General features: G+C 37.1%; 1 protein-coding gene across 3 annotated transcripts in view; it reads left to right on the top strand.

Annotated features, from left to right (window-relative positions):
- Window positions 1-16520, top strand: part of LOC137617256 (pseudouridylate synthase RPUSD2-like) — a 429291-nt gene that overhangs the window by 408227 nt on the left and 4544 nt on the right. For 2 of the 3 annotated variants that reach the window (XM_068347231.1, XM_068347230.1), the window contains exons 9-12: window positions 1027-1217; window positions 4308-4511; window positions 7301-7492; window positions 10512-10708. In XM_068347231.1, the coding sequence (XP_068203332.1) occupies window positions 1027-1217; window positions 4308-4511; window positions 7301-7492; window positions 10512-10708 (784 nt within the window). The remainder of the gene's footprint in view (window positions 1-1026; window positions 1218-4307; window positions 4512-7300; window positions 7493-10511; window positions 10709-16520) is intronic. The other variant, XM_068347232.1, reaches the window with a different exon arrangement.

Here is a 16520-nt window from a genome sequence, read left to right as displayed (position 1 = left end):
CACAAAACTTAACATCTAAATGGTAATGAAAAGTGTGTTACAATAATCACTCCCCCAAAGAACCAGGAAAGTAAAGAATACCAAATAATCCTATTTGAAGATATTTTTTATTGATAGGAGGATATCTAGAAATATATACAAAGCTCAAATTAAACCTTATATTTGTGATGACTGATATACAGTACTACATCTGTATTTATACTTTATGCAAGTGAAAACACTACTGGAGTTGATGATGTACTGGAAAAATAGCATACACATTTTTATATACATTACTATTATATTATTCTAGTTTTTAAGGTTTGGCATCCTCTTGCTCCATAAGAAGTTAAAACAAAATTACACATCCTGTAGTAGAGGACTTCTTTAATAGAGTAAAAAGTCTCTTGTACAGTACTAGATCCAAAGAAAATAGACCTTTTCTCCTTAGTTTACCGGTACTTATTTGTAGCATGCATTAGGACCAAGTGGTATCAGTTAGTTATAGGTAATGTATTGTATATCAATTGGTGATAGCCAAGATTAATTAATGGGAAGTCTGCTAAGTTTTTAGAACAGTGATGCCAGGCCACAATAGTTAGTGAAAATGAGGGTTGATGACATCAAAAGCGGGAAAACTACAGGCAGGGATCTAGCAACACTGTATGATGCCAGATCCCTGTCTGTGGTTTTCCCACTTCTGACATCATTAACCCTCATTCTTACTATCTATTGTGGTCTGGTATCACTGTTTGCCCGTCAGGCATGCTCGATCGTGTGGACAGGGCTTTATATTTGCTGCTTAGGAAAAAAGTTTTTGAAATGTTACTCATTTAAAAAAATCTTAATTGCTATTTTAATATAAGGTCAAAGAATATTAGTTGCCATTGGGTTTGTTAATACAGTAACGTTACTGTTAATAAAATAATTTTTATTTGAATACCACAGTCTAATGTGCCAGGATACTTCCCAAGTTGATTACTTTAGTTTGAGTATCTTACACGCATGTATTCAGAATGCTGGTAATAATTTTTTTCTATTTTACAGGGAACACATTGAATGCAATGAACCTATTGAGGTCGTGAGTTACAAGATAGGGGTATGTAAAGTATCCCCAACTGGAAAAGAGTGCCGCACAGAGTTCCAGCGGCTATCATACAATGGAAAAACATCAGTAGTATTGTGCCGACCTCACACAGGCCGTATGCATCAGATTCGAGTCCATCTCCAGTACTTAGGTACAGTATTGTTGTTATTTTGTATTGTTATTCAATGGAAAAACCTTATCAAAGTAAAAGTTGTACTCAATAGGCTCATTAAGACTACAGTATGTATATCATTATTTTAGGTAACAGTCTACTGTTATCGTATAGATTAGAAACTTCATAGAAGATTTATATTTTGATTAATTTATTCATTAAAATTTTCAGAGGAATTATAGGTATTTGTTCTGTTCATAAACTACTGTACTACTAAGGTATAAGTGTTTACTATTGTTACTATACTGCACAAGTTAATGCACCTTTCTGTTATAGCATTAACATTTATTAAAACCATCATACATAGCACATTGGTACCTCGGTTTAGGAGTTTAATTCATTTGGGAGCCAGCTCGTAACCTAAATTTCTCGTAAACTACATAAAAAATTCTTCATGAATAATAATAATAAAGGAAATAAACTTGACGCATTCCAGATGTCTCTAAATACACGAAGGTTTGTAATGTAATTTAGTGAACAAATTATAACCCCCAGTATCAGAAATGAATACAAAGAATAAAAATAGAAATATTGACATTAACTAGCACTATACTTTTGAGGAGAGTCTTAGCTGGTGTGAGGGAGTTGAGATAAGAGATTGGAGGGGTTACTGCTTACTCAATGAGAACTTGACTGGAGTTCTATCTCTTGAACTACATACTCTACCACCAATTGAATAACCTGATTTACACTTTCTAGACAGTTGTTAACCTTTATTTTTATACTATTACGTTTGTTTCACTGGGAGCCGATACAGAGATGATTGCTTTTGTCTTTTCTTTAAAATCGTATCGAAATGCTGCTTCATGCTGTTGGTAAATGGAAATACTGCTCACCCTGCTGAACCCTTAATCTGGGTGATGTGTCCCTACAAAATTTTTCAGGGCTTCCCACATTTCAGTAGCACCTTTATCTCACTGGAAGGAAAAGGTTTGTCACTATCCCACTTCCTCCTCATGAAATCTCCTAAGCAACCTCTTGTTGCTGTTCCTTATGTAACTTCACCAGCTTCTGTCATCAGCTGATTGCTATGCTCGTCCAGAAGATCGTTGATATCCTCCTTGTCCAGCTTGAACCCCATTGTCTTGCCCAAGGACACAATTTTAGTGTTCTCTACCTCCTGCACGGATTTGAATCCCTCAAAATTTCATTCAAGTGGATTCAGGCCACAATTTCCTCCTCTCAGAATTGTGAGTTCATTGGCAATGCCTTCCCAAGCTTTGTCAATCATTTTGAGGCGTATGTTGTAGCAATGTTCTTTCCAAAACTCTGAGAGAGTAAGGTTGGTCCCTTCGGTGACCTTGAAGCCATACGTTTTTGTACAGCTTCTTAAAATTCATGATCACTTGCTGATTCATGGGTTGAAATATTGGCGCGATGTTGAACGGAAGGAACTTGATTCAAATGAATTCAAGTTCCTCCAGTACATTGTCCTCAATGGCTGGAGGAAGGGCAAGAGCATTGTCCATAAGCAAAAAGGTTTGGCGTGGGAGATTCTTCTCTATGAAGTATTGCTGTATTGCTTGACCTCTGGACCAAAAACCTTAATGACCCATTCCACAAAGCTAAATGTGTGTCGCCCAAGCCTTGTTGTTTGATTTCCACAAAACGTTCTGTTGCTTCATCTGCACCTTGCATTTTTTTGAAGGCTCGTGAATTTTATGAATGATACAATAGGAGAAGTTTGATTTAGGAATCCCTGTTGGCTTTAGTACAGAACAGCAAAGTTACAGTCTTTCATGGGCTTTTGACTGGGAATTGCCCTTTCTTCTGCAATTATGAAGGTCTTTCTTAGCATCTTCTTCCAGAACAGACCAATCTAGTCACAATTGAACACTTGCTGGGGCATGAATGACTAAATTCATGAACCTTTTAAGCATAACAGCTCGCAGCCTCACCATGTCACATAACACTATGGATGTCAGTTCTTCTCATGAAATTTTCAAACCAGCCACGGCTTGCCTTGATTTTTTTTTATTTTATTACAATGTCAGCTTACTATACCTTTCCTTTTTACAAATTATGTTCTCATTAATTGTATCTCCTGCTAACTGCTTCTCATTTATCATATGAATATGAGAAGCTACTATCCTGCATTATCAAGAATGCGGCCATTGTTTTGTCAATGTAAGCAACCTTTTCTCATAACTTGTTTTGATTTCTAATTGTCAATGTTGTACGATTATACATCTTTGCCAGGTGTACCGCACATGTACTTTGTTCGTGCTTCTCGATAAAGTAATTTCTTTTATTGCTGTTGTTAGATGCTGTACTGTAATGTTACTGCTAACTTGACGATAAACAATTGCAATCCCAGTAAAGAAAACAGTCACAACTACAAAGAACAGTTCCAAAAATGCTTGCACAATACTGTGTATATATGATGCTGCTCGGAGAGTGGAAGAGTTTCAGCAAGGGGGAATGAAAGCTTAGGCAAAACAAACTGGCGTGCAAATGATGTGAACGCTGCTTGGGTGGCATATGGTGGCTGTGCGACTGCTTACTGCATACCATGTGCTCTTCTTGTTTGTATTTGTCCACAAAAAGTGCGCATACGGAGGGAAATTTTGACTGTCTGAGCAATATAATGTTCATAAGAATTAATTTTTAAGCTCTCGTACCTTTTTGCTCCTATTCAGTTAAACTTAAACCGAGGTACTACTGCACCTTAAAATTGATGAAAAAATATAAAGTTTTCATACAATACCTATAGGACTGACATAGCCAGAAACTAAGTTTTTTTTTTTTTTAAGAAACTTGAGACTTGGTTAATGAGCTCCTTGCAAATTTTTTTTGCTTAGCCAGCAAATGATGTCTAGCTTTGGAATGAGCAAATTATTTAATAAATTATGTGACCTATTGATTTTGATTGTTTGTATTTAATTGTCATGTTGAAAAATGGACAAAATCTGTCATTTGTGTGATGTAACTTGAATATAGTAATAATTTAATCCCAGGCCTCATGATTTTAGGAGCAATGTTACTGATTGTTGGAAGCTGTCATCATGAACTAATAAAATTTATAGTTTCACAAAAGGACATTTATGCTAAAATTATACTTCTTTCCAGGGTTCCCAATTGTAAATGATCCCCTCTACAACCACATGGTGTTTGGACCCAAAAAAGGAAAAGGTGGTATTGTGGGTAAAACAGACGAACAGCTAATTCAAGACCTGATAAAAATCCACAATGCAGAAAACTGGTTGGGAATGGATGGAGATGCAGAATACTCGATGTTCAAGGGTCGCGACAAGACTGACAATGATGAGGAAGGTAAAAAATTACTGTACAGTATCATATTTAATGGATGCATTAGATGGTTGACAAAAATGTTTCATTTTACTCTTATAATTTTCTTATTGCTTCTACTTAAAGCTATCTTCATCTAGGCTAACCCTGAAATAAAAATTTCCCAATTCTCTCCCCTTCAAAATGCTTCCTCCCTAGGAAGCACCATGACATTTTGTGGTTGATGAATGGAAATAAAATAATCTTTGAATATAGGAGAATTAAAGTGGGAAATACTTGAAATGATCTTGTTTGCAGAGTTTTAAAGGAAATTTATAGTCTTAATCTAGATTTGAATTGATTATGTGAATAATTCAATAAGCTGATTAAAAAATTTTCTGTGAAATGACTAAGTTGGATCAATAAGACTAAGTATCTATCTACAGTAGGTACCATGGTGTGTATTTTTAAATAAGATTAATTTGATTCAGATATTTCATCTTAGTGTATTTTTTAACTGAAGTAACTTAGCATGTAAGCAAGATGAAATGTACTTTTTTTATTGAATTTACAGAGATTTTATAATTAGATTGGTGGAATCTTGTTCAAAGGATACTTTTACAATATCTGGTCTTATCTGGCCTGTTGCTAACTCTAACCAGACATTAAAGTTGGGTCTAGTGGTTATAGTGTTTCGTTCAAACTCTCTACTTACTTTAGATCCTTCTACTGCTAAATCCTTGAAATTCTTGCATTTCCGCATTGCTAGTCTCTCTTTTCAGAGAACGAGATTGCAAGGCTAAAGGTAGAGTAGGTATTCTGGATCCTAATATCTCCCCAACTCACTAAAGCTAGCACTCTTAAGCGACCTCATATTTCTTAGGTGAATGGCATTGTTTATCACACAAGTGTAGTAATATGAAATTAGAAAGTTCAATGAAAATTATGAACATGTAGATAGAAAGGATCAGATGTATAAGAAAACGTGCTTTCAGTGTAAGGGAATAACTCAAGAGGACTAGACAATTAGGTTATATATTTAATTAGTTTTATCAAGGTTGTTTTATAGAGGAAATAATGATGGAATGCCACTCCCACCTTTGTCATTGTTTCAGCCTAAAGAGTTTGTGTTAGCCGTGAGCTTATTACTCTTTGTGAGCGTATTAAGGAGTGCAATGTGGTTCCATTAAAGCAATTACTACAAACTACTACTTTTTTGTTTTAAGGCCGATTTTTTTTCATTTAGATTTTAAGGCTCCAGAAAGGACAAAAATATTAAAATTGTAAGAGTAAAAGATAAAAACTAATTTGGTTTGCAAAAAATTTGTGGCAGGAAGTTTTATAATTTTCCAATTAATTAAGATAACAGGAAATTTAAATAATGTTTTATGAGCATATAAAATATCACCAGAGATTGGAGTGTTTTAGAATATGTATTGATTAGTAAAAGTACATTAAAAGAGGGATCTAGTTCTCTCTCATTGCAGATGTGATTAATAGTCCTTACATGTATCAAAGTTCTATAGGGCAATGGGTTAATTATTTGTTAGCAAACATCAATACAGTGGTGGTTTTGGAAAGGAAAGGTTTTGCAGTTTTTTTTTTATGGGCCACAAACTAATTAAATCTGTCATTCTGGGATTATATAGCTACAGTGGCAATAGTTATGACTGGTAATTGCATTCATTCACTTACTATACACCATATATACGAGGACTTTACAGTGAAATGATTCTTCCATTCAGTCATATTTTGAATATTGTTCTTCTATCTGGTCTTCAGCTGCTGACTCTTATTTTTTGGACTAAAGCTTGGTCTATTGAACTACTTATCCCTGATCTTGGATATTAATCTCTCACACAATTGTTCAGTTACTTCTTGTACATGTTGCATAAGATTTTTCTTGATTGTTACCATCCCTTCTATTTGGATCTTTCCTTCTTCATCATAAGGCTCAATACTACAGAGTATTCTGAAAGTTTTACTCCAGCTGTAAGCAGATTTTGGAATGATCTAGATAATGTGGTGGTTGAATCAGTAGAACTTTAGAAGTTCAAACATGTTGTGAATGCTTTTCTGTTGAACAGATTGACCTAAGATTCATTTCATATTAATATTGTTACTGATCCTGATAAAATAATTTATTTTTTATCATTTTTCAAATATAGTTCCTTTGTTACTTCTCCATTTCCTTTCTGCACTAAGCTGCTTTCTGTGTCGGTGCCCTTGGGCTTGTAGCATTCTGCTTTTTTAAACTAGAATTATTGACTGGTTAGTATAGTAATAATAATCATGATAGTAATGAGGACAATCATCGGTTTATAAATAAGGTTGTTCCAGCATTAGAAGTTGATATTTTAGCTTTCATGACATAAAATAGCTTGGATTCTATTTGTAAGCCAAAGGCTACACATAATACACCTCTCCCTGGAAGGATAAAGATTTTCATATTGTTGGTGAACTGTTTATTATAAATTATAGTTACAGTACAGTACTGCATATATTGGAAAAATCTCTAAAAAAAAAAAAACATGGTTGTAATAAGATTGTTTTGAGTGTAGAATGTAAAGATTTTAATCTTATAAGTTTATATATTGTGTGAAACCCACACACTAAACAAATATTGTAATTTGTAAAAAAACAATGACATTAACAGTTTATTTAGTTGTACTTGGTACAGTGGCCCCAAGAAATTAAAAATTTTTAAAAGATGGGAGCAAAATTTTTAGGACTTCTGGTAATATTTCCAAAGCAATTCTAAAATATGTAAAGGTACCATAGTTATGATTTGTGCATTATTGATAAAAAAATCCATATTTTACAATCTTTTTCAGGAGGCTCACAACGCAACACCCCAAGCCCTAAAGAAAAATCACCAGTTGGACTTGATGCACCCCGTGTCACCTCACCACCAGCACTGATTGCATCAACGGGATATTCTTCCATGAAGCCTATCAGTGCTCATGCCCCAGAAATTCAGTCCTCCATGATTGGAACAGAAATGTTAGCTCCAAAGACCTTAAATGGTAAGTAATTATACAGTATGATTGAAGTATAAATTAACTTTCATCCTTTGGTTGATTAAAGTGTGAGTAATGCAAATAATAGGCTGGCTTGGGGAATGAAGGTGACAATCATAAATTGGTATTAATAAGCTATATTTCGACAGAGTTGTGCTCTTATGCTATGAGTTAATGAAAGGGATTGAATTTATCACTTGTTTCTGCGACACACACGCAACTGTTCACTGTAGATAATTTATTACTATAGTTAATGACTATCAGTCCTTTTGGTACCGCCAGACTTTGTAATGCCTTATCTTCTTAATGGCCAATGCCAGCCCATCTTCTAATCAGGTGTTCATAAATTATAGTTAGCTTTCTTAATAATATAGCATGAAGCTTCTTATCTCTGCAGTCGCCTTTTGTTTCCCTCTAATCCACCACCACATTGTAATCGCTTGATATAGTATACATATTTATTAATGTTCGTATTTCTCCTCAAAGTACAATTCTGTTAATTTATTTCTTCTGCTTATTCACTCATAATTAGGACTTTTCATGGAATGTGAAGTAATTATAAACCTTTGCTCAAAAGAATATCAGTACTCATTCTCCTTACTATATCATATTGGCAAATCCTCAGCTCAAATCTTTGTTAGTCATATGCCCATTCAAGCCTCTTATTAGTATTCCTTTAGAATGTAATGAAACAATATTTAAATTCAAAATTCATAAGTTCGCATTCTTCTCTATTTGCATTGTCCATATTAAGAAACAATTTCACTAATTCCCAAAACCTTTTAATCTTTGTCTTTTACTGTATTTATCCAAGTTGTCACAATCAGTTCCCTCATTGCCATTTTATCAGATTATTCCTGTAATGGGTACTAATTTGCTTTGAAATAATTTTAAAGCTTTGTTTTTTAGTTTCCATATCCCAAGTTAGATATTAAAAGGGAATTGCCATTCTACTACCCAGAGTGGACGAGTACTAATCAATCTCAAAGGCGCTTACTGGCAAATATCTATAGCCATACAGCCACATTATACTTCCCTAGGTATTCACAGAATGGGCAAAGGCAAGGAATAAAGGATCTTGGTTATCTGAATGACTGACTGGTTTGGCCAGGGACAGGAGAATTATTATAAATTGTATGCACTAATTATGTTCCAAATCAAGACTAGTTCTGGTAAAGGCATTTTCTTCATAGTCCTTCCTCCAGTCCATTTGATCCGTCCCCCACATTCCATGATTGTCTATATACAGGTGTATTCAAGTCTGATACGGAGGCAACTCAGAGAAGACCTACATGTTCGGAAAATGGTCACGTCAATTTGCACTATTTCACATTGGTGTGTTGGAACTTGATGGCAATATTTCCGCTACTGAAAAAGCTCAATCTAAGCAAATATTTATTCATAAAGCTCTTTATCCACAACCAGACAGCTTTTTCCTGCGGAGGGGGCTGTGGCCAAAAACCCTAGTACTGTGTCGTTCCTTCAAGAGAGGAATCGGTTTATATTTTCATTACACATTTTACTTACTCAATGTGGAAGTGGACACACTTTGCATAGAGTAATGGAGATCTCAGACTAGCTTCTTCCAAGACATACAGCTTTCAAAATTGTTCACGATCTCCCATGTAGGTTTGAATGTAGATTTTTAGATTCTTGTGCAGTTGCAAGAGATGCCTTGGCACAGGTGGACTACTATCTATCTGTTTGCTCTGACAACTTTGATTTCAAAAGTTTTCAAAGAACATATTGGACTTCACAGGGACAGCTGTACTTGAGGCAGATCAGGTTAAACGGGTGAATGCATTCTACTCAAAAGTTTTCCCACAGGGACAGCTGTACTCAAGGCAGATCAGGTTAAACCGGTAGATGCATTCTACTCAAAAGTTTTCCCACCTCAGGAGTATCACATCTGTGGTCCAAGGCTCCGAATCTAGTTGCAGCCATTAGAGTAGCACACACCTGCCATACGGTCTTGTAGACATCTTTACTGAGAAAGTTTGTGATGATGTGTATTCATTACTCATTGCTTTTTTCTACCAACTTAAAGAGCTGTCCCACCTTGCTGCATTGGTTAGTGGTTACTCCCGCCTCTGCCATGACTGCTTGTTTGATTTAAAGTTTACCGACATCCTGTTGCCAAGACTGAAGAAAGCTTTAGACATTTGTGTGATAATAGCATCCAAGCCTGTAAAGACAGAAATTTAATACTTGCTTTGTAAAGAGAAAGGTGATAAATGTGATGACTTTGTGTCAAAAAAATGTAAGGCAGTTCTCTCAGGTTATGCATTATCCAATGCTTGAATTGAGAAAGCTCATTGTTTATCATGACCATGGGCAAAACACAAACCAATAGTTTATTTTTCCCATGTCTTTCAAAAGCCATACCTACTTACCTGATACGTTCACAGCACCAAGAGCTTGGATGCTCTGTGTGGAAAGGGGACTGACTGTAGTGGCTGTAATCAAAAGGCTGGTTGCATCCTTTATAGTGAGCATATAAGAATAGGTAAAAGTAAAAAGGTTAATTAATTGCTTATTGGGATAAGGTATGCAATGTTATAAAATTAGCTAATGATACAGCAAAATTAACAAATATTTAAAAAAAAAAATATGAAGAAATTTAATAAAATATCTGTACTTCTAGAGAAGTAATGACCAATTAAGATAAAATGTAAAGGTTATTCAACAATACAGTTAGGGACTAAAACTTCCACTTGTAAAGTACATTTTGTATTGTTTAAAGTCTGCTAATCTAAAAGCACACTGTTGATGAAGACACTTTCGGAATTAAAAGGAAGAAAATTAGGATAATCTATAAAGAATGTGCCCTGTTATAACAAACTTTTAAGGAGTGATAAATATTGCCATCACTTAAAAAATTAAATTAAATTTCCATGTAGATTTAGATAAATTTATTTGCACATTAGTTTAGAAAACACTTGCAATATAGTATAGTACTTGGAAACCCTTCAATATAAACTTGAATTTGACACTAAAATTTCATCCTAATTATTTAACATTTCAGGTTGCAACAGTGGTTTGGTTGGAAATGACTCTACTAATGTTGTATCTGCAGGTACACAAACAAGTGAAGGAGCAAAAGATTACAATTACCAAGCTCGCCTTATGACCGTTGACGAGCACTGTTACGAATGTAAAGTGAGGTACCGTGATCCAAAGCCAAAAGATTTGGTTATGTATCTACATGCACTTAAATACTGTGTAAGTATGCCCGTTTTTGTGCTGTACAAATAGTCACTTAGTTTTTATGACAAATAGAACAAAGTTTTGATTTAGCAGTTTGGCACATTTGCAAGATTGTAATTTTTTTTTTTTTAATATTCATGACTGATAAGTAACAATTTACTACTTTTTGACAGTTTCATTAGCATAGATTTTGATTCCAAGATTTGTTTTATTGCTTCATCTTTTGTAACATTTGTTTATAAAAAAAAAAAAAAAAAAAAAATCTGACAGCAACCTGCCACATGTGAAAGAACTTGTTTTATATTAGGTAAATGTACTGTAATTACTTTGAAGGGGGGAGGGGGATGTAATGTTGAATGCCATTGTTAATATAATGCTTTGGTATTTATTTTGTATATTGTTAATTTTTAAAGACCCACAAAAAAAATTCCATTTCTTTCAAAGAAATATATTTGCATAAGGAAATATTCTTACAAACTCATTGATCATATCAAGCCTGAACCCCAAATTCAGCCATATCTATGAGAGGTGTGTCCCTAGTGCCACCTGGACACTTAGCCAACAACACACCAATCACTTCCTATGGCATGAAGACTGGATATTCAATAAATGGGTTTGCATGAAAATTTTATAAGGCATAAATTCACTAATTTTTCAGGTATTTTGCATTTTTATGAACTGTACAAAATGGATTCCTTTCTTATTATCATCACTAGCTAAGCTACAACCCTAGTTGGAAAAGAATGATGCTTTAAGTCCACGAGCTCCAACAGGGAAAAAATAGCCCAGTGAGGAAAGGAAACAAGGAGATGAATAAACTTCAAGAGATGTAATAAATCAAAATAAAACATTTTGAGATAATTAACATTAAATTAGATATCATAAATAACCTATAAAAACTAGATAGAAAGAGAGTGCTCGAGTGTACCCTCACGCGAGAGAACTCTAACCCAAGACAGTGGAAAACCATGGTACAGAGGCTATGGGACTATCCAAGACTAGAGAACAATGGTTCCTAGAAGAACTGTTTACCATAGCTGAAGAGTCTTTTCTACCCTTACCAAGAGGACCTAGAAGAGCTGTTTAATATAGCTAAAAGAACCTCTTCTACCCTTACCAAGAGGAAAGTAGCCACTAGAATGGCTGTTTAAACATTAAACAAGGTGATGACCGTTGCTGGTAGTTGTTATTATTTTGTAGTGAAACATTGATTTAACTTATGTACACATGCTACATTTATTTTTACACCTCAATTATGAATGAAGCCTCCCATACACTTCATGAATATCGGTGAATTTCTTCCCAACTCTTGCCCAAACGAGACGACCATCATTCATTCACAACACCTCAGTCGACTGGGGGGAACTTGTTTGTGTAATTGTATCATCAAAGCAGAAAAAAACTTTTAAACAGTGAGAGCTATCAAAGGAGTTAGATAACAAACATAAACAGCGAACAATGCCTCCAAAGCCAAATGGTAGGACAATGAAAAAAAAAAAAAAAATACAGAGGACATTGCTGACAACCAGAAATATGAGCAGCAGCAGCTGGCACTGATATAACAGTATATCAAAAACAATAGAAATAGTAACTGCTGTCACAATGATGGGAGCAGGAGCAATAGCCAGTGAGAAATTGGTGGAATGTGTGTGATGGAGATGACTATACTACCTTGCTGTACTGCAACTACAGGCCCTAGAGAAAGTAAGAGACCTGTGGCTAGCTACCCGCAGGTAATGGGAAGTGAAACGCACACCTGACAGCAGTGGTACCTGCGTCGCAGAAATTCTCCCTAAATGCCAGAGTTGTGCTAACCCCTCTGACATTGAGTGCTCTAATTCAAACTTTTCTTAGGAGAAAGGTGAGGGTGGCAAAAGGGTGTAGTCAATGACTTCATTTATCCATGAGGAGATTGTATTTCAGGTCACTTTCTTCTTGACTCGACTCATGCTGATGTAAAGGTGTTGCAGGTGTAATCTGATTGCATGTGTATATTTAAGGTAGAGCCTCTGTGCCCTCACAGGACACAGAGCAACTGATCAGAATTGTCCGTTACCTCAAATGCAACTGATCAGGATCGTCCATTGCCTCTCTTAAAAGCTTGCCATCTGTCAAGATAAAAGCCTCAAATTAAAAGCCTCAAATCGGGAGCTGACACATTCTGGGTTTTGGCAACATACTTTGGGATGAAGGAAAACAAGACCTGCCTCCATCCCCAGTATGAGAGACTTTTCAAGGAAAGACTAGGCAGCTCGCTAACCCACTTAGTCATTTTGACAGCGTTCCAGGGTGGTGATCTTACCTCTATAGGAGGACAGGATTGTTCAAAACTTTGTATGAGAATGGTTTCCTCTTTGGTTGAGCTCTCCGACTCCTTTCAGCCTAAAGACCTTGCTCAAAGCATGGCGATAGCATTCACTGCTGATACTGAGCAGAATTTTTCCTTCAAGTAAAAATTCTACTATAAATGGGATAGAGGATCTGAGAGGAGAAACAACAGGAGATGGCTTGCTTGGCCTGATACAGAGGTTGAAACTTTCTGAAGGCATCTAGAAATCTCGCAGAAGTTTGATTGAAAAGCTTTTTCTGAGCATAGATGCTGAATTACCTCCTTGCATAAAGTTGAAACGATTACACTGGTGTGGAAAATCTAGACATGTCGTTTGCACAATAGGTCAAGAAGATGAGGCAATTCCCTCTAAGTCTCTCTATCAGCAGAGCTAGCAGGTCCAGTGCAATTTTCTCAGGGTATCTATCATAAGTAGAAATTCAGAGTACTACAGTATTCCACTAGGGACCACTAATTGATGTTAAGGTTGGCAGTGGCTTGAACCCAATTTAGGACACTCCTTATTAGACAGAAAGGCAGAAAAGCATATATGTTAAGGCTGTTCAATGGGTGCTGGAACACTTTTTCGAATGCTTCATCCAGGTCTGCCACTGGTGATTTGTTGTTTAGGGAGATCGCAAAGAGAAAGGGGTGAGGTGGCTAGGTAGTAGTCTCCTCCTCTTTGCATCCTTAGTGCAGTTCAACATTGGCATGGACCTGTCTTATTCAGAGCGGCTGTCTGTTTGCTCCAGCCTTTCTCAGACTCCGAGGAGAGGGAGTGCGAGAGGTGAAGTCAAATTCGATCGCTGACCCCTGATAATTGTTAAACATTGTTATCTCTTGGGGTGACATAACTCGGTCAGAGAGCAATGGGCACCTCTGGTACGCGTCTCTTGTCGGCTTAATTTGTGCCTGGAACTGAGGAAGTCTGTGTTGTGGAGCGTGTGCCTTTGTTGTCTTGGGTGAATGATCCTCAACAATAGAAGGATCCTCCTAATTATTGCTGCAAGAAGTTTGTATCATGAATGCAAATCTAAGATCATGTGCCTTGTTTATAGATATTGCAAGATCTATGGGAGCTTCTTGGTGAAACACGTCTAGGAGAGTCGCATCTGGCGGAGGCTTGTCTAGGCGAAGCATATGTAAATTCTTCAGTGAGATGAAAATGGGTCAGGCAGAGTTTGACATGCAACCTTGCAACTGCACTCTAAGTGAGCACTATTATCCTGCTTGCATCCAGAGGAGACAGACGGGGAAGGGTTGGAGGGCAACATACCAGGAGTCAGAAAAAGTAGTCAGGATTTTTTCAACTCAGAGGATGACTATGAAGGCAAAAAGAGAGGTTGACCACTCCTGACACACGGCACAAGGAGAGGCCACCAATTACAGGAGTGTCTTCTCAAGGCAGGGCACGAGAGGTGAGGATTTATTGCCCAACATCCTTAGATATTTCAGCATTTCCATAGACAACCTCACTGAAGACATACAGTCACTAACGCGCTGGAAAGGAAAAGAATAAAATTAGAAGGTTCTCAAATATTCCAGCCAGTGAGAACATCTGTCCTCATCGATGACTGCGTTGCATACCTACGTTTAAGGCAGCACCTCAGCGCCCTCACAAGACACAAATGCAGCTAATCAGGATCATCTGTTACCACTCCTAGGCTCACTACCTGAAACAAAGAAATCCCGGGAACCGACAGATTTTTGGTTTTAGCTACACACACTGTATGGACACAGAACAAAATCTATCCCCAGTACTATGAATTGCTCTGAAGGAGCAACCATGAAGCTCACTGACCCATATGAAGGAGGCCTAGGTGAGCAAGAAAACCATTTTGAGGCTAAGGTTCATGTTTAAGGCGAGTCTCAACAGTTCATAAAAGTGCCCTCTTAAAGGATCACAAGACCTTAGTGACATCTCAGCCTAAAGACCGGCTCAAGGCTTAATGATAGGCATGGTGAAACTTACCTATTAATGAGACTCGGCTTGGAACACGGAAGCCAAATATTTCTGGCCAGACATCTCTTATGGAACTTAGCATGAAAAGCCTTTCTCAGAGAGGAGATGCTAGATAACCACCATGCATGAACCTAAAGCAAATATTTGGTTGGCACATCAGGGTGGGGAGAGGAGGCAATTCTTCTAGTCTTTTAAAAGGTCTGGTTACCATTCTGCTTGGGGTCACTTTGGGGCTACTAGAGTCATATTGAGGTTAGGAATGGACTGGACCCAGTTGAAGACGCTCCTCATCAGGCAGAACGAAGGAAAAGCATAAAGGTCAAGGCAATCCCAGTGGTGCTGGTATGAAGAGTCTTTTAACTCTGCTTCTGGGTCTGGCACTGGTGAGAAGTATATCGTAAGATTCTGATTTCACTGGTGAGAAGTATATTGGAAGATTCTGACTTAGCTAAGTAGCAAACAGGTGTACTGTCAGTAAACCCCACAAAGTCAGGACCTTATTCGCTATCTGAGGCTGCAAAGACCATTCTGAACCAATGATCTGCATCCTCCTCCTCGGCTTACCACAACGATTTTCTTTTTTCCAGAAATAATGCAGGATGTCAGTTTGAGTTGAGCACTGCCCACTTGTGGATTTCCACCGTAAGTTGGAAAAGCTTCAGAAAAACAGTACCACCTTGTTTGTTTATATATGCCACTACGGTGGTGTTGACATTCTTCAACACCCCTGAGTGCCCTGTCAAATGAGGGCAAGTGTTGAAGCGTGAGATTCTTCCAAGTTCCAAAACGTTGATAAGGCAAAATCGTTCCTGGTCAATCCATTGTTCTAACACTAGGTGTTGAGCTCCCAACCTTCCTTCAATGCAATTGTGAACAGACTAAATGCTTGAGGAAGTGATAGGAGAGACAGAATCCTTTAAAAGGGTCGCCACCATTCCAGGTTGAGTCTACAATCCACCCCTATCATAACTGATGATAGGTGGATCGCTGCCTACCAGTTTCTTTTCAGCTCCCATTGAAGGGACCACAGACTGCCGGAGACCACCGTTTGGAGCGAGATGTTTTATAGGGAGGCTAGGTGTCCCAGCAACTTTTAGCAAAGATCTGCTTGTAGATGGGACTGTTGAAGGAAAGGGAGAACCTCCCCTTGAAAGCATATCTGTCTGTTCCAAAATGGGAAGACTTTTCCTACAACTGTTTACATTCACATCTACATAGATTAGTCTTTGTTTGGGCACTAGGATCGACTTCTCTTGATTCCCCCATTATTTCCAAATTGTGACAGAACAAAAGCAGCTTATCTCGGTGGACAAGAACATCCCCCCGAGTCTGCCAATGCAGGTAATGCAGAAGATGAATGCCGTTGGCATGTGCATATGCATATATAGAGTAAAAACTATGGTGAAAATTTGAGGAGCTGTTGACAAACCAAAGCAAAGAATTCTTATTGGTACACTGCTTACTAGGATGGACCAAAGTTAACATTAAGTCTATCGTCATCATAAAGACTAATGGCCAAATTGCCTACCTGTCTG

Source organism: Palaemon carinicauda, chromosome 23 (assembly GCF_036898095.1).
Source record: "Palaemon carinicauda isolate YSFRI2023 chromosome 23, ASM3689809v2, whole genome shotgun sequence".
Classification (NCBI taxonomy): domain Eukaryota; kingdom Metazoa; phylum Arthropoda; class Malacostraca; order Decapoda; family Palaemonidae; genus Palaemon; species Palaemon carinicauda.
This window is presented reverse-complemented; position numbering and strand designations above follow the sequence as displayed.